Source organism: Capricornis sumatraensis, chromosome 7, assembly GCF_032405125.1.
Source record: "Capricornis sumatraensis isolate serow.1 chromosome 7, serow.2, whole genome shotgun sequence".
NCBI classification, from domain to species: Eukaryota; Metazoa; Chordata; class Mammalia; order Artiodactyla; family Bovidae; genus Capricornis; species Capricornis sumatraensis.
Window position 1 is genome coordinate 117,834,033 of NC_091075.1, and position 18,758 is coordinate 117,852,790.

Consider the following 18,758-nt stretch of genomic DNA (forward strand, 5'->3'; position numbering starts at 1 on the left):
CCGAATGAGCCCAGCAGGCAGGGAGCACGCCCCACAGGCAGAGGGAAGTGCCCAGGGCCGCCCGAAGCTGTGAGGGGAGGGCCATTCCACGAGGAGCGGCCGGGGTCCAGACAGTGACTGGGCATCCACGGAGGGACTCAGTGTGAAGCACTACTTCTTGTCCTTGAGGAATTTAAAATTAACTGGGAGTACAGGACACTTACAGGGGAAAGGCAAGCGACACAGAGATGATACTGACATAGCTCAATGGACAGCTGGGCAACAACTGAAAAAATCAAACAGCCCGAGTTAAAAATGGGCAAAGGACCTCAAGAGACAGTTCCCCAAAGAAGATACGTGAATGGCTAATTAACTCGTGCAAAGATACTCCACGTCTCTAATCATTAGGGGAGATGCAGGTCAGAAACCACAATGATACACCACCGCACACCCAGTGTGATGGCCACTCTCAAAAAAAGAAAAAAAAGACAGAAGCGTTGGCGAAGATGCAGAGAAACGGTGCTGGTGCACCACGGGAGGGAATGTACGGTGGAGCGGCAGGGACTTCCCGGGGTTCAGACTCCGCACTTCCAATGCCGAGGCTGCAGGTTCAATCCCTGGTCAAGGAACTGAGACCCCCACACGCCACACAGCGCAGAAAGTAAACAGAGACGAGGCGGCGCCGCTGCTGCTGCAGGCAGTGTAGGCCTCCTCGAAACGTGAGAGGCAGAAGTGCCACGCAGCCTAGCGACCCCACTGCTGGGGCAGGACCCCCAAGAGATGAAATCAGGGTCCTGAAGAGGTATTTGTACACTCGCAGATAGCAGCAGTATTTACAACAGACAGAAGGTGGCAGTCACCCTACTGTCCATCAACAGAGGAAGAGAAAAGTGAAACGTAGTAAACACGTGTACCGAAATACCACTCCGTCTCACAGCGGAGGGGATTCCAACACCTGCTATAACACGGATGCCTCTGAGGACACAGGAGGACAAATACTGTGTGATTCCACTTACGAGAGGCCCCCAGAATAGTCAGATCCAAAGAGACAGAAAGCAGAATGATGGGTGAGAGGCGCCAGAAGGAGGGACGGATGGGAGTCCGTGTCGCGTGGAGACAGAGTTTCAGTCTGGGAAGACCAAACGGTCCTGTGAACGTATGGTCAGGATGGCTGCACGGCATGGGCACGAGATGCCACTCGACTGAGCCTTCAGAGGGGCTGCGATGGTGAACTGCACGAGCATCCACCACGGTAAGTGAACAGATGATTCAGTGGAATGAGACCAAGAAACGTTGCCAGGCCACACACGACCATCAGATGGATGGTCCAAGAAGTCACGTGCAGTCCACTTGGTACCGACAGGTGTGTCCGGGAAGGACTCCCAAGAGGGCAGAACTTCGGGCAGTCCTCAAGGATGCACCCACACCTCGAGAGGCAGACAGCAGAGCGGACTCGAGGTCGACATGCGAAGGGGAAAGAGCTCAGCAAAGGTGCAGCCACGGAAAGCCAGGAGCGCGCAGACACAGCATGCTCAAACACTCAGCCCGCGGGGCGCGGCACGGCCTCAGGCCCTGGCGTCTCACCTTGCTCTCTGGATCCCCTGGTTCGGCAGCTTCCTCTCTTGAGACAAATTTATCCACACTGCTGTCAGAGGCCTGCCTGCTGTGGCTCATGCTTTTCAAGAAATGTGCTTGTTGAAGGGCTTCAAAATCAAAGAGAGAGACTCAGTCAATCGACAAGTTTCCAATTAAACCACAAATACACATATCGACACAAAGTCAATACGAAAGTTCAGGACTCATCATCAAGAATGGATGATAATTTCTCAGCTGATTTTCTCATTTGCTATTTACAACTCAGGAAACAGACACCAGAAGACCTCTTGGAAGCTACGACGTGAGAGGTCAGGGTTGAAAACAAGGCGGCTTGGTAGGACAGTAAGGCCCCTCCGTGCTTTCCAGCCACAAACTTTCCAAGGTGTGAACACGTGTTCACGTTCCAACCACGAAGGCCAGTCCACGTGTGCGGGGTGCGTCGCCACACGCGTGCACCCTCTACACAGTGGCTGCTGTTGTTCAGGCACTCAGTCATGTCCGATTCTCTGCAACCCCATGGACTGCAGCACACCAGGCTTCCCTGTCCTTCACCATCTCCCAGAGCTGGCTCAAACTCATGTCCATTGGGTCTTTATTTCAAGTCAAGGGAAAAGTATGAGAAGTATTATAAACCTATCTGGCCGATCATGTTAGTTGGATACCTGGGCCCACTTTGCTGGACTTAGGAACAAAATTTCAGAATGGAGCTCAGTTGCGTGTCGGGGACTTACGTCCACCGCCTGAAGTCAACGTACCGATGGAAGAGCTTCTGAAAGCCTCTGCGTCTTCGTCACGAAGAGTGGCGGCAGCGTCCTCGTCCTCGTCCTGCATCTGCCCCGCCGGCACCCCTGGGTACTGGCTGTCAGCGCCATCTAACACCTGGACGCGCAAGAGGGGCTGTGAGGGTTCTGAAGCGCCACCCCCAAGGGGCACACCCTCCAAGGTGGAAAGGCAAAGACGAAGCCCCGAAAGCGACGTGGACCACATTGTACACACCCACAGGAAGGCCATCTCCTCAAAGGCGCACAGGCGCAGGCGTGAGCAGTGCCGAGCGCTTACTGGTCGCACGTCACCACGCTAGAGAGAGCTTTTGTGATCCCAAAAATGCCAAAGAAATCCCCATCTGGACACTTCTCTTTTTTGATTACAAAAAGACAAAAAGTCCAAGCAAAAACCTCTGTGTTCACAAGCAAGTGAAAAATGAGGAAAAGCCTTTTAAAAAAAAGTCTAACAATAGGTTACCCCCTGAACTGCTAGGACTGACCGAACTAAGTGTGGGGCACAGTATTTCATATATCTAGCCACACACACGGGTGGTGATTTCATACTGCCAAATTTCTCACATCCACTTGAAATCCCCTGTAATTTACCTGAAAAACTGTTAGCAGATTATTACTGAAATAAATTCTGCGTCATTAAAAGTATTTTCCTTTCAATTAAAATTAAAAAAACAAAACTGAGCTATTAATACATGAGCAAAAACAATCAAGAAAGAAATAAATTTCCTCCACTCTCCAGATAACTGAAAAAAACAAACACCCCACACAGGCTAAAATGAGAAGTTCTATCGTAATAAAAGACAACATTTTCTGAAAATCCCAGTACAGCCCCGGCCGGCGTGAAAGCACCCCCACATATTACGTCCCTTATCCCACAAGCCTCACAGCATTAAGCACCATCACCAGCTTCATTCTGTGGGTAAGGAGACAGGGGCAGCAAGGGCCGCAACTGTGGAGGCTGCCCAGGTCCTGAGCAGCTGAGCCAGAGCTCTCACCAGGCTGGGCTCCCCGCAGGCCACGCCCCGAACCACCACACTGGACGGTCTCGTGAGGAAGTCTTGGCCCCTACAGCTGGCTCTTTTCTCTGTGGCACTTACTGCAACCTGACTGTGTGTTTATTTACCTGCCGATGATTATGATCTGCCCTACCCAGACGTGCACACACTCTAGTACGGAGGAAGGGAAACTTGGCCCATCACCAGTTTTTGTAAATAAAGTTTTATTGGAACACAGCCACGCTCATTCCTTCACATACTGTCTGTGGCTGCTCTGGCCCTTCAACAGCAGAGATGAGTGTGCAACACCAGCCCAATGGCTCACAGAGCCAAGGAGGTTTACTCTCCGGCCCTCAGTGTAGAGAGTCTGAGGGCTCGCACTCTGAAACGCCAGCTCCGTGACAGCGGTTCTGTGCGTGTACCCTCTGCTTCATCCCCCGTGTGTAGAGCAATCCCTGGAGCCTAACAGGTGCTCAGCGCGTGTGTTCAGCAAACAACTCGGACTGAATAAAAGACGTGGGAGCACCTCATAAAGCAGAGAGAACTCTGCAGGGGTGAGGAACGCCCAGGGGAGACGTTTAGCTCCCTGCAGGCCAGAGCCCGGCCCCACTGCACACGGCTGCGGCAGCAGCTCCAGACAGGATGCTCACACGACTTCCCATGGTCGTTCTGTCCAATGTCTAGAGAACCCGTCCAGAAAGCATCACCTACAAAAAGGCAAGACGGGCTTCCCTGGTAGCTCAGGGGTAAAGACTCCACCTGCCACTGCCAGAGTCATGGGTTCCATCCCTGATCAGGGAAGATCCCACGTGCTGAGGAAGGCGAATCCCAAGAGCTGCAGCTACCAAGCCTGTGCCCTGGAGCCCCAGAGCCTGAGCTCCAAAACGAGAGAGCAGTCCCTGCTCGCCACAGCGAGAAAAGCCTGCAGCAACAAAGGCCCAGCACGGCCAGTAGATAGATAAAGGTTAAAAGAAAAAAACAGGCAAGACGCAAGTTGGCACAGTAAACCGACGACAGAAACTCCCTCCGCTCACTTAACGAGCTGCTGGGCGCAGCACTCTCCCAGCCTCCCCTTCTCCCTGCCTACTGGTCAGTACTCGTCACCCTTTCCTGACTTCAAATCATTTCCCACATCCCAGTTATCAGAGTCATTTCCCACAATCCAGTTACCCTATCTTCTGCTAGGTCTTCTGGGTCTTCTAGCTAAAAACCCCAGTGGTGAGCCCATTCCTCCACCCGAGCCAGTGGAAACCAACTGGGCCGTCAGAAACCACGTCCACGTGACAAGTGGACAGCTGCCAGTGCTTCGTGATGTGTTTCTCAAAGCTTCTGCATTCACTCCAGTTTAAGGAAAAAATCTTAATAAATAGAACACATTCAGTAGTAGTGAAACAATTGCCAGTAGAAATTGTTTAAATAAAATTGGGCTGTAAAGCTCAGTTTATGCCTGTACCAAACTTTAGACCACTCTGGAGGGCTTCGTGTCCACTAACTCAGAGACGAGGGGTGCTTAGAGACACGTTCTGTAAGATGGACTATGTAGTCAAGGTTCTTGAAAAGTCAGACAGTGTTAAAACAATGCACAGTATTACTGTCATTAATCACACTGCATTAAGACTGCAGATCTGTTAATAACAGGCTCATTAAGGATCTTCACAATGATGACTTACCCTGTGCCCCAAAAGGCACTAACCACCCAAATGCACTCCCTCGCACTCATCAGCTAGCCTAACTTCTGGCTCCATGTCCAGCACAAAGGACACCTGCTGCCGCCTCCGGGGAAGGTCTCCGATGGGGCTGAGCTGCGACAGGAGCTGAGCTGGAGCCCTCTACACGCTATTCATGGGCCAGATGGGTGGAACAAACAGGCAGGAGGATCCTGTTCTGGGCCCAGGGAAGGCCCCTCTGCAGAAATCGGGTCGCCCCTCTGACCACTTACAATTTCAGAACTGTCGGAAGGGGTCACGGCTGAATCGGGCCCCTCGGTGGTGGTCTGGGAGCTGTCGCTGATGGGCGAGGAGGCCTGGGTCCCGTCGTTCAGGTCCATGGCGGGGTCGGAAGGGACGGCGCTCATCTGGCTGGAGCTGTGGCTCAGGATGTCCTCCTCGTCCCCGTCGGTGGCGGCGCTCGTCAAGTCACAGGCGGCCAGATCCACCGAGTCCGTCTGAAGTGTGTGCTGCGACCGGGGCTGCTCGGTGATGATGTCATGACCCGCAGAGTCGGCCGCTGAGCTGGCGGAGCCAGGGGTGGAGACCCCGGAAGAGGCAGCCAGCTCACCTCCGGCCTCACCCTTGGCTGAGGCTGCAGACAGAGGAACATTCCCTCCTCAAAGGGTGAGCGAGAGCGGGCAACGGGGGACCGAATATGTGCAGAATGCCCCAAACTCACTGTCAGCACCTGTTTTAGCTGCAAAACTTCCTCAATACAGTGAAAATATGAACTAGCCAATTTCAAAAGTAAGACAGACAGTGCACCCTTCAAACATTTTGACTGGATTACTTATCTTTTCCTCTATCACTATGTTGGTAAAATAAGGACCACAAGTAGATATTTTTAAATGCTATGAATATTCCCGAGTGGCACTTCACCGCCAGCTCTCAAGTTTGACAAGCAACATTTGTCAAACCACCTCCAGCTCTCAAGCTGCTGCTCCGTCCTGAGTACGGAGAGGCATGGAGACTCTGGTGATTCCCTGGCAGCCACGCTGGAGTACAGGCGGGGCGCTCACAAGAGCCTGGAGCTCGGAGCAAGCGGCGCTCCGGAAGGTGGGCTTTCCATCTCCCCAGATCCCGTTCAAGACTCCTCAGCCAGGCCCACTCCCCCACAGCGTCAAGTTTCACATCTCCCCAGTCAGAAACCCCACCCTACGTAAGCACCCACACCCAGCTGTGAGCTACGTCACTCCTGGAGGCCAGGGGTCAGTGAGGACTTGGGCACATGGATAACCGTAATTTTTTTTAATGTTTTAAGTTTATTTTTGTGATTTAAAAAATCTACCCACTCCAGTACTCTTGGGCTTCCCTGGTGGCTCAGCTGGTAAAGAATCCGCCTGCAATGTGGAAGACCTGGGTTTAATCTCTGGGTTGGGAAGATTTCCCTGGAGGAGGGCATGGCAACCCACTCCAGTATTCTTGTCTAGAGAATCCCCATGGACAGGCTCCTCTGTCCATGGGGTTCTATCTTGTAGAATAAACCAGTAAATAAATAATCACCACTGAGAAGTATTCAGACTTTCTTTCCCTGCATTTCAGCCTTATTTTCAGTTATCTAAAAACATTCATTTGGCTAGGGTTATACAGACCCAACCACTCTCGAATGCTCTTCACCTTCTCCGTCTGTCCCTGCGGTCTGTCACGCTGACTGCTTTGTGGACAGTGAAACCCCTGCGCCCCCAGGAGAACCCTGCTTGACTGCATCTGTGCTCATCCGCGACACTGGCCGGTAATTTTGCTGTGACTGTAGCTTTGCCTGGTTTCAGTTTCAGGGGGATGGTGGCTTCACAGAATGAGTTTGGAAGTGTTCCTTCCTCCGCAATTTTTGGGAACACTTTCAGAAGGATGGGTGTCAACACTTCTCTAAATGTTTGGGAGAATTCAGCTATGAAGCCATCTGATCATGGACTTTGCTGGTTGAAAGCTATTATTGATTCAATGTCAATACTGATAATTGGTCTGTTATTTTCCATTTCTTCCTGGTTCAGATCCTCAGACAATTTTTAATCCCATTTTCCTCCTCACAACCCATGCAATTCATGAGATACTTTACCCACCATTCCCGTCTCAAAAAGACTTACACCCAGGGAGTATGAACCTAATTTTAAAACAGCTTGAAAATAGCATGTATTTGATATAGGAAAATATCCTATATAGGAAAATAGCAAATATTTGATCCAAGAACACACACAGGTAGTGCTTCAAAGTGAACACTATGAAAGAAGACTCAAGCTGGCTTCACGGCTGCCTCCGAGGAGCACGACCCACTGAGGTGGAGGGGGTCAGCGGAGAGGAGCAAGGGGCTCACTACCTGAGAAGGCGGGGCTGCTGCCCTCCGACCTGGACTCCGAGTCATCTTCCAAGGGTGCCGCTTCTCCGAAGAGCACTTTCCCTAGGGAAGGACACAGCAGAGTCCAGAGCGTGCTGAAGGAACAGCTTGGAAGAGCAGACAGACGTGCACTCCGAGAGGAAGCGCACGGCACACCCGACCCTGCTCTCAGCTGCCACCACACCCGCGCGCCTCAGACCTCTAGAGCGGCGACACAGAACGCAGGGCTGCCCTGCTCAGAGCGCCGTCACCGTCAATGGACCTGCGTGAGAGACAGCTGAGAGCAACGATGCTCGACCTGCACCACAGACATTTTAACAATGAATATTAGTTGGCTTAAGACTATTGTCAATGTTAAATCATTTATTTACTATTTAATCTTAAAAATGTCAAGTTATAGCTAGAACCCATTCTATTAGCCTCCAGGATATTCACGTCATATCTCCAAGAAAAAGTCACTTTTATTATCTTTTAACCTGGTGGATTTCTACTGCTGATAACCAGTACTCAAGTACTGCATGATCTGGGAGGATGGACTAGTATTTCATCTTTAGCAAAATTCTAAAAATACATTTTACAGTTAACGGTTTCCAAATTATAATACGGAAAAAAGAAAACAACAGTCTTAACGTGATTTAAGTGGGATTATTAAATCCTTATGGTTACTTTACATATAAATGTCATTAAATGATACTATCATAATAATTACTGGCAAGTTCCAATTTCTAACTTCACTCCTCTTCAAAGATTAAGTCACAGGTGTGATACTTCCATAAATCTACACTGATATGACTTTAAAGCCCTCCTCCCATCCAGGAAAAAGCAAAGGAAACTCAAGATCTGGATGAAACTAACACAGCAACTTGGCTTATCTACTAAATAACACAGCCCTTTATCACAGAACAAGTGATTTACCTTGAGAAAGCAAGTAACACTCCAACCTATGGATTCAGAGTTAACGAAAGCAGCCTCCGTCCTTGGAAACAGCACTCTGCAAGTCTGTTCCAAGGAGCTCCCCCCACAAGGGGGCCAGGCCAGGCCAGGCCCCCCACCCTCACCCCGATCTGACACCCAACAGCTCTGTCTCTCTCTCTCATATACTGGCAGATTTCACCTGAAAAGAAGGATCTTGCAGCTACGGCAGAAAAGTATGCCACCAGCAGCTCTAAAGGACAACAGCCACACACTCAAAAATGACAAAGAGCCTGAGCACAAATTCCACATTCCAGCCCTCAAAAGACATCTCAACCTCAACCTGCCATGGCCTCATCTTCAGAAAGAGACCAAGAGGCAAGGCGAGACAAGGCAGTGCCAGGGAAATCCACACGCCTGAGGCCTCCTCCCAGGCCAAGGGGGGAAACACGCCTGAGGCCTCCTCCCAGGCCAAGGGGAGAAACACGCCTGAAGCCTCCTCCCAGGCCAAGGGGGGAAACACGCCTGAAGTCTCCTCCCAGGCCAAGGGAAGAAACACGCCTGAAGCCTCCTCCCAGGCCAAGGGGGGAAACACGCCTGAAGCCTCCTCCCAGGCCAAGGGGGGAAACACGCCTGAGGCCTCCTCCCAGGCCAAGGGGGGAAACACGCCTGAAGCCTCCTCCCAGGCCAAGGGAAGAAACACGCCTGAAGCCTCCTCCCAGGCCAAGGGGGGAAACACGCCTGAAGTCTCCTCCCAGGCCAAGGGGGGAAACACGCCTGAAGCCTCCTCCCAGGCCAAGGGGGGAAACACGCCTGAAGCCTCCTCCCAGGCCAAGGGGGGAAACACGCCTGAAGTCTCCTCCCAGGCCAAGGGGGGAAACACGCCTGAAGCCTCCTCCCAGGCCAAGGGGGGAAACACGCCTGAAGCCTCCTCCCAGGCCAAGGGGAGAAACACGCCTGAAGCCTCCTCCCAGGCCAAGGGAAGAAACACGCCTGAAGCCTCCTCCCAGGCCAAGGGGGGAAACACGCCTGAACCCTCCTCCCAGGCCAAGGGGGTAAACACGCCTGAAGCCTCCTCCCAGGCCAAGGGGGGAAACACGCCTGAAGCCTCCTCCCAGGCCAAGGGGAGAAACACGCCTGAAGTCTTTTCCCAGGCCAAGGGGGGAAACATGCCTGAAGCCTCCTTCCAGGCCAAGGAAGGAAACACGCCTGAAGTCTTCTCGCAGGCCAAGGGGGAAAACACGCCTGAAGCCTCCTCCCAGGCCAAGGGGGGAAACATGCCTGAAGCCTCCTCCCAGGCCAAGGGGGGAAACACGCCTGAAGCCTCCTCCCAAGCCAAGGTGGGAAACACACCTAAGTCTTCTCCCAGGCCAAGGGGAAAAACACGAGCTTTCGACAGAAGTCTTTCAGCTTTCAAGAAATCTCAGGGTTTTCCCCCAAATCTCAAACTTGAAAGGATCCCACACCATGATGATCTGTGCACGCATGCGTGCAAAGCCGCTTCAAACGTGTTTGACTCCATGCGACCCCATGGACTGTAGCACACCAGGCTCCTCTGTCCATGGGGATTCTCCAGGCAAGAATCCTGGAGTGGAGTGCCATTTCCTTCTCCATATGATGACCCAAATATTGTTAACTCCAAGTATTCTAGGAAATGTTTACCTAATCCAGCCAGGACTAAAATATTATTCCTATTAAGATCCCATTCAACACTACAAATAATATTAGGCATTAGGCTGTCTCAATTAAACACTCAAGACACGAAACAGACTAGCATGTTATGTTATATGTAAAAAATTAGCTTTTATATGTCAATTTAAAAAAAAGAAGTCTTTTAGGATTTCAAAATAGAAAACAGCAATAGTTTCCTATGGAAATCTAGAGCAGAGGAAGAAAATAATTGGTGCTGTAAGTACTGATGTGTACCAAAACTTTCAGACCGTATCAGAAGAACTTTGATTAAATAAAAATGATTATATCAGAAAACGTGGGTATGTACAAAGGTAAATATGGCTGGAAAATGACAACCAGGCCCAAATTAACCAAATAACTAACCAAACATTATCCCTGACTAATACCAAACAAGTTTCTTTGGGATGATGATCTGCCTTTACAAACAGAAAACCCACAGGAGCAGGAGTCGGCAACTAAATAAAGCTGTGCTGGAAGGCAGCTGCGCCTGTTAGCCTCGCATCATCCGTGCCTACCTTCCTGCCACAGGACAGAGCCGAAGCCCTGCAAGGAAAGGGCTCTAAGGGCACCACCTGGCCCTTCACAGAAAACGTCTGCTGATCCCTCACCTAAAGCGCGAGAAATTTACGACAGGGAATTCCCTGGAGGTCCGGTGCTGAGCTCTCAGTACTCTCACTGCCGGGCCTGGGATCAACCCCTGGTCCCAGAAGTCACATGGCGTGCACCCCACCCCCAAAAAAGAGAAAAATTGAAGATAAACCAATTCTGATCCACAAGTAACTTTCTGAAGCCACCCAACAGAACTATTCGGGCCTGGTTATCAGATTTCAGCTGCATTTATACACACAATCACCTTGCTGAGAAGAGGCACAGGCATAGCCAACTGCATCAGAGAAATACTGAAAAAGCAGCAAGATTCAAAACAACAATCATTTCTGAAATAATCACCTTTTTGTTTTCTTGAAAGGACAGGGCTGCATGAAGAACCCCCTCCAGCTGTAAGTCACAGAAAATGACAGGTTAAAGTACAGTCCCAAGCGGCTGAAATCCAGAAAAAATTAGAAAATCTTCAAGCTTGATTCAACTTTAGAAAACACATGAACGTTATTTCCACAGGTGGTGCTTAACCACCATCCTGTAACATAAAAACTGCATAACTTTAATTTCAATAACTTGAAAGTTACATTAGCACTCAAAAATACAGTTCTAAAGATATGACCTAAAATGTCGAAAGAGCTCAAAGTGCATTTAAAAGCCAAACTAAAAACATTAGAAAACCCAGATGATTTGGTCAACCAATAATCAAATCAACATTTTCATTAGACACAGTCATTAGAAATTAGATCACTGGACAGCAACCATTTGTCAGGCATGCACCCACAGAGGAAGGACAGCTCAGGACAAAGCCTAGTGGACTGGCACAGCAAGAGATCCTCCATGGGGCTCAGGCAGACACTGTGCCCGCATGAGGCTGCAGGCAGGAGCTGCAGCCTCCCTGGTCAGTACCGACGGTGAAGGCCACCTTGCCCGCACTGCGCCAAGCAGACCCCACGTGCAGGGCCTGGTGCAGCCGGTCCGCAGTGGCCCAGAAGCCTCTGCTGAGCCAGACCCGGTCCAGAGGCTGCCACTTAGGGACCAGTGAGGGACCAGTCAGGGACCCCTGACTTCCAGCTCCCTGGTGGCCAGTCCGAGTCAAGCAGGGGGGTCTGCAGCAGCAGCATGTGGCGGGGTCAGGGCCGTGTAGTGCCCAACAGCACAAGGAAAAAGAGCAAAGCGGGGGAGGAGGGGCCGGGGGAGGAGGGACAGAGGGCTGCCTAGAACCAGGTGGGACTGCAGAGCAGGGCCCAGAGGGCAGCAAAGGCCCCGAGGGCCCCAGGAAGACCCCAGGACCCGTCGCGGGCAAACAGCGCCAGTGCTGTTGCTCCCCGACAGATGACCTGCCACGTGGAGGCGGCCCAGGCCGGGTCAGAAGGCCGGGCGTCCGTGCTGGCCTCACCTCACCCGCCCGCACCACCCCCGTTCCCGGGTGCAGGAGTAAGGACGACACCTGTGTCACGAGCGACTGAGCCGCCCGTGGCTCACCAGCAACGCGCGAGTTTCAGGAGAGGGCCGAGTCACGGCAGAGTGGACTCCAGGGTGGCCGTCCGAACGCCCTACCTATCAGCTCGACGATGCTCCCGCTCCGACTGCGGCCCCCGGGCTCGTCCTTGGCGGCCGCGAGCTGCCGGACGCCGCCCGCCATGGTCAGCACGCGCAGGAGCTCGGGCGGCGGGGTTCGGAGGAGCTGCTGCAGCAGCTCCAGGGCCCCGGTCACGACGTTGTGGTCCTGATGTTGGGTGTAGTGCAAGGTCAGCTCGTACACCTAGAAACAGGAGCACCGCATCACCGCCAGCCATGGCCCTGACCCCGTGTGCCAGGCTCCAGGCGCCCGGCTTTTCTCTTCTGCTGTGAGAATGTGTGCCTTCTCCCCCTGAACACATCTCTCTCTCTTCTACCAGCTGATTCGCTTCCATGGTTTTCTAAAGTCCCGGGACTGTTTCACGGTTGTATTAATTCCTTAAAAATAAGCAGAGCGCTCCCACAAGAGGAGAAGCCTGGTAATGGAGAGCTCCCTCTCCCTACACTGGGGACCAGGAAAGGAGAGTCAAGTCCCACACACACCACGCGCACAGCTCCTCAGACACACAAGCCAAGCAAGCAGCAGTGGCCACAGAAACCGAGAGAGGGCTTCCAGAGCTTTTAGAGGCACCTCACCACTCTACGCGAGCAAAGTGGACTTATCCCTTTCTTCTTCATTAGAGGCGCCAGATAATACACAGCGTGCCCAGTTAAATGCAAATTTCAGATAAATAATTCCGAAGTGTAACTGTGAGCCGTGCGACTTCCAGCCTACTTACACAACAAGGTTACTGGTGACTTACCTGAAATTCAAGTAGCCAGTGCTCTCTATTTTTATTTGCTAAGTTGGGCAGCCCAATCTGTGATATCACAAAAGTAATACATATTTTTTATAGTATAGCAGTGTATAAGGTAAGTCTCAAAGGTGGCTACTTTGAATCATGTGATGTCTCTGCTTCTTCTGATGGGCACCTCCCAAGTCGAGGTCACACGTCTGTGACCCACAGTCCAGGGCAAACCTGGCCCAGCAGCTGTTCTGCACACAGCTTTCCTGGAACACAGCTGTGCACATACTGTCTGTGGTTGCTCTCCTGCTACGAGCTGGGGAGTTGGCCCATGACCCCGTGCCCTGTGTAATCAGCTCACAAGCTTAAGCTGGGATTTCTGACCTGTCTGCTCTGAGCAAAGACTCTCCTGGCTTCTTAGTCCAAGGACAGAGGAAACGCATACCCTGCGCTCCCTGACCTCATCTGCCTCCTCCCAAATTCTGAGGAATAGTCAGCGCTTTCGTGTTATTAAGGGCTGCATTACACACTAAGATATAACTTCTTAAATCACTTGTGCTTTGCCTAGATGTTGAGTCTAAATACTGAATTAAAAAACCAGTATCTACCTCAAAATGTGCACATTAACCTCATTCATGAAGAACTGATGCTTCTGAACTGTGGTGCTGGAGAAGACTCTTGAGAGTCGCTTGGACACTGGAGAGATCAAACCAGTCCATCCTCAAGGAAATCAGTCCTGCATATTCATTGGTAGGACTGATGCTGAAGCTCCAATACTTTGCCCACCTGATGCAAAGAGCTGACTCATTAGAAAAGACCCTGATGCTAAGAAAGACTGAAGGCAGGAGGAGAAGGGGACGACAGAGGACAAGATAGTTGGACGGCATCACCGACTCGATGGACACGAGTGAGCAAACTCCAGGAGACAGTGAAGGACAGGGAAGCCTGGCGTGCTGCAGTCCATGGGGTCGAAAAGAGTCGGACACGACTGAGCGACTGAACATCATTCACTGCAAAGCCTATTAATGTGACCGGACCCAAGAAGAAAGAATTGTTTCACTATCACTAGTCCTGTGGGAGGCCTGGCGTGTTGCGATTTATGGGGTAGCAAAGAGTCGGACACGACTGAGCAACTGAACTGAACTGAGTCCTGTATCGCTTGAAAGAGAACCTTTTCTCTGCCTGGTTTTCCCGCCACACACACACACACACACACACACACACACCCCTCCCCTTGTTCCAGCTCTCACACACACACACACACACACACACACACACACACACACACACACACACACACACACACACACACACACACACACACCCTCCCCTTGTTCCAGCTCTCACACACACACACACACACACACACACACACACACACACACACACACACACACACACACCCCTCCCCTTGTTCCAGCTCTCACACACACACACACACACACACACACACACACACACACACACACACACACACACACACACACACACACACACACACACCCCTCCCCTTGTTCCAGCTCTCACACACACACACACACACACACACACACACACACACACACACACACACACACACACACACACACACACACACCTCCCCTTGTTCCAGCTCTGTCATGACAATGGCCGCAGGGAGCTCCTTGGACCTCCTGTCTCTATAAAGAATCTGAACGGCCCACTGCACATGGCCATCTCAGAACGGCTCCCACCACATTCGTGGTTAGCTGTGTTTCCCAGGTCTCAGGGCTTCAGGGTTTTTGCATGTGTTTCTCATTTTGCTAGAATGCATCTTCAAATAATTTTTTTTAAAGCATACACAAAAAGAAAAAAAGTGTACATTAAAAGCAAAATGAATTCTTGCATATCTAGAAATATCTGTGTTTTGCCCAGACTTGCTTAACAGTTTAGTCAGGCCCAGGATTACTTTAAATTCTATTTAAATATACCTAGCCAAACTAAATTAGTTAAGTTGAAGTTCTTAACCAAAATAAATTAATTCAAAATGGCCATTAGTCAAAAGAATACAGATTAGGTATGTTTGAGAGAGACTCTCACCTAGCTTGCTAATGTGACAAGGCGCCATAGCGTTTAATCACCTTGAAGAAACGCAGCCATTAAGGAAGTCGGCCACCCCCCACAGCGCTTCCCTCGGCCCCCCAGGACTGCTGTTCCAGCTCAGCAGTTTTCTGCACACCTCTCACCGCTTCCTCCCCCAGCATCCCAGCTGACCTATGAGAGAGCCTGGATGCCTTTGCTCGCCCAGCTCACCCCTGCCCACACACTCTCGCTCTCTCACTCTGTGGCCCGGGCGAAGGCTACAGTCTGAAAAGCGCTCTTCTCCCAACTTTCTGTCCCTGGTCAAAGCCTACTCACCGCAGAGCATCAGCTATTAATGGCCTGTCCACACCCCCCTGCACCATGCACTCTATAGAACACCACACCTCCCGCCGTGCTATTTAGTGAATGCCTGCTTGCTTCCCCCATGAGGCCGATGGTCTCCAAACGTTTGACTAAGAAGCCTCTTAAAAAAAAAAAAAAAAATCAGAAAAAATTCTGAGTACACAGCCCCAATAATATTCACTCTAAAATCCTGTCTAGGTAGTACTGAACTCAGACATGCATGTTATAAAACGTGCACTGACTCTGATAAGCCTCTTACTCCAGTTACTGGTTTACAGCAAATACAGACAGCAAAGAGGACTGTTAATTTACACAGTGGAAAGTCAAGTAATAAAAATAAGATTGCCAGGAGTTCCACAGGACTGATGATCTGATTCTTCAAAAAATGAACTCTAATAGAAACGAGGCACGGAAGGGGACTGGGAAATCAAAGAGACGGACGCCCTTAACAGCCCGCCTCATTCGGATGCTGGTTCCAGAGAGCAGAAGAACGAAGTGACAGGGATGTGCGGGCATCTGATGCTAAGAAAGCGCTCTTTCCTTCAGGTGTGACAATGGCATTGTCCTTAAAATTAGAAACAAAGAGTGCTCATCTACAGGGATCCATGTGAAACACCCGCAGATGAAATAACACAAGGGCTGGGATTGTTCCGAAGGGGCTTATGTAATCATCTTGAAAACCTCGTGAGAAACACCTTCATTTTACTCCACTGCCAACCACACAACGGTCGAGGACCTGGAGTCATGACCTAGGGTCTGAGCCAGCAGGTCCAGCTCCAGAGTCCACACTCATAACCCTCTGCTCTCCAGGCTGCTTCTCTTCCAAAGGAGCCGAGTTTCTGAACGCTGGTCCTGTCTGCACAGGCACCGGAGCGGAGCTCAGGGGCTGCCTACCTGGACGAGCTGCTCCGTCGAGGGGGAGACCTCCGTCTCTTTCCGCGTCACACCGAAGCTGCCTTTCAGGCTCGTGTCCTTGACCTGCTGCTGCAGCAGCGGCACCAAGGACCTCAGCGCAAGCAGGACGCCAAGGATCAGCAGGGTGGGGTGCTCCTCCTCCACGGGGACCAGCAAACCTACAAAGGTCGCAGCGAGACTGCGTCACAGCGGACCCGCTGCTGGGAGCCCGCAGCACCCTCTGCTAACAGGAAGAGACCCGAGCGGCACCCTGAGGCCGGGGGGACGCAGACGGCACAAGCATCACTACAGAAAAGCACGGGGCCGCGAGCAGAGACCCAGGGGCGCTGCTGGGGCGCACTTGGCCCCCGGCTCAGTGGGGCCCCTGCACAGCGAGGGAAGCCAGGCAGCTCTCTCACATCCGCTGCCCAGGTGCTGCCTGCGCCACCTGCCGGGACGGGTGCCTGCCGCCACCCCAGGGTGGGAGGCCCGGGCAGCAGGCCTACAGCCGTCCAGATGGCCCTGCGGCTCGGGCTCCCTGCACCCAGGGCCTATACAGAGGCCGTGCGGTGTGCAGCCTGGAGGGCCAGTCCCAGGAAGGCTCCCACCCTGCCCCGCCGGGCGCATCCTCACTGCTGCCCCGGGGAGGAGGGCAGGGAGAGGCTTCCCCAGGCCTCGCGCCGCCCCGGCGGCGCGCCTGCACACTTCCCTGTTGGCCAGGCTGAAGGACCCCGTCAGGAAGCTGAAGAGGGGCTGCTAGACAGTAAAGAATTTCAAAGGCCTATCTCGGGAAGATGCCAGGGGCCCCCACACCCCGGGGCGAGGCGCTGGCCGGTCGGGCCTCACCTAGGAGCACGCTGAGCAGCCAGCTGTAAAAGTACTGTGTCCTCCTGGAGTGCTGGCAGATGCTGACCACTGAGCCCGCCGCGGTCCGCCGCACGGTCGGGGAGCTGGACTTCAGGTTCGCAATGAAAGCCTTCAACAGCACCTGTGGAAGCCAAACCCAAGTGGGCGGAAGAGAAGGCTCCTGGGAAACTCAGCACGTATTTCAGAGAAGCATGACCTGCTCCAAATTCTCGCAGAGTATAAAGCATTAGCCACTGGAGACTTCCCCAGAGCTGAATGGAAGCCCCTCGAGTGTGGGATGCCTCAGAGCAGTCTGCTATGTGTGTGTGCAGACTCTTCAGTTCTTTATGAACCGCGAGGAGGGCCCTGCTTAGCGTCTACGTCCCTACATGAGAGTGAGAGCCTTCAGTTCTGCAGAACACGTCCCCGCAAGGTCTGCAGCCAGGGCCAGGGAGATTCCACTGCTGTTCAGCTGCTGTCGTGTCCCACTCTCTGCGACCCTCTGGACTGCAGCCCGCCAGGCTCCTCTGTCTGAGGGATTCTCCAGACAAGAACACTGGAGTAAGGTGCCACTGCCCTCTCCAGGGGATCTTCCCCACCCAGGGATCAAACTCACGTCTCCTGTGCTGCAGAGGCAGATTCTTTACCACTGAGCTGTGTGGGAAGCCCAGGGTGAGTGAGTAGTGGTGCGTAAAATAAACGTAATTAAAAAAAAAAATCAACAAATAACGAAGTCCAGGAGGAGAATGCCTAAATGACAGCTTGTCAACTTGCTGCGAAAGCCACTAAGAGACACTCTCAGGCCTGGAAACGTGCAATACGGCTGAACTGAGACCACACACTCACAGTTATCTTCCTAAGAAATCAGAGACTTTGTTACTGTGCCTCCAAAGGACACAGTGCTATACTTCTAACGATGCCCATTTAGGTCTTCACAAAAATATCCAAAGAATGAAGGGAGCGACTACGCAGCTGCATGAGCTTGGTGACTGTGCTGCTTAAGAAGGTCTATCCCCATCACTCTGGGCAGTGACCTGGCCCTGTTACTGCTGGGTGCGTGAGGAGCACGGCTGAGCAGTCAGAGACACGCAGACGCCACCGGGGAAGGTGTGCCTGTCGGCAAACGAGCACAAGTCAGCAGAGCGGCATCCGACTCATAAGCGAGCTTCTCCCGAACAGGGTGGCAGCACTAACTGGTTCTCACGGCTCACTGACACTGTGAATTCCCAGATTAGAGCTCTGGAACCAGAGGCGGGGGGGACCAGACCCCCAGCCACACGACACCCCCAGGAGACCACGGCCAACAGTTTCTCCTCAGAGAAAACACCTGGAGAGAAGCCACTCAACCTATTTCTGACACACTCTGAGCTCCAAACAGAGAGCATCTTAAAGAACTCCTTTCAGTGAGATCACACACACACATCATCATGGAAACAGTAAGCTGAGACTCATCCTGACCAGCCCACACTTCTACGCAGAATGAAGACTAAACGTCACTAGGACGTGTCAGCCCACACTGAACCTCAAGTCTGGAACAATAATAAAGCGGAATCTGCGCGCTCCAGGCAGCGTTCTTGGGTCCAAATCCCACAGTCCCGAGAAAGCCTTGTAAAGGCAGCTGGAGGGAAGTCCCCGCACCATCCTTAAAGGTCTTCTCATGCGGAGGAGGAAGAGCACTAGACAGTAGGGTAAGACAGCTCCAGTCTTCCAGACACAGA

At 52.1% G+C, this 18,758-nt stretch overlaps 1 protein-coding gene across 1 annotated transcript in view; it reads right to left on the reverse strand.

The window, feature by feature from the left end:
• HTT (huntingtin) overlaps positions 1 to 18,758 on the reverse strand; it is a 123,957-nt gene that overhangs the window by 72,773 nt on the left and 32,426 nt on the right. Inside the window, exons 7-14 of the mRNA XM_068974776.1 lie at positions 17,041 to 17,182; positions 16,195 to 16,373; positions 12,152 to 12,356; positions 10,943 to 10,990; positions 7,373 to 7,453; positions 5,289 to 5,650; positions 2,331 to 2,454; positions 1,564 to 1,682 (exon numbers count right to left, since the gene is read on the reverse strand). Of these exons, the coding sequence (XP_068830877.1) occupies positions 1,564 to 1,682; positions 2,331 to 2,454; positions 5,289 to 5,650; positions 7,373 to 7,453; positions 10,943 to 10,990; positions 12,152 to 12,356; positions 16,195 to 16,373; positions 17,041 to 17,182 (1,260 nt within the window). The remainder of the gene's footprint in view (positions 1 to 1,563; positions 1,683 to 2,330; positions 2,455 to 5,288; positions 5,651 to 7,372; positions 7,454 to 10,942; positions 10,991 to 12,151; positions 12,357 to 16,194; positions 16,374 to 17,040; positions 17,183 to 18,758) is intronic.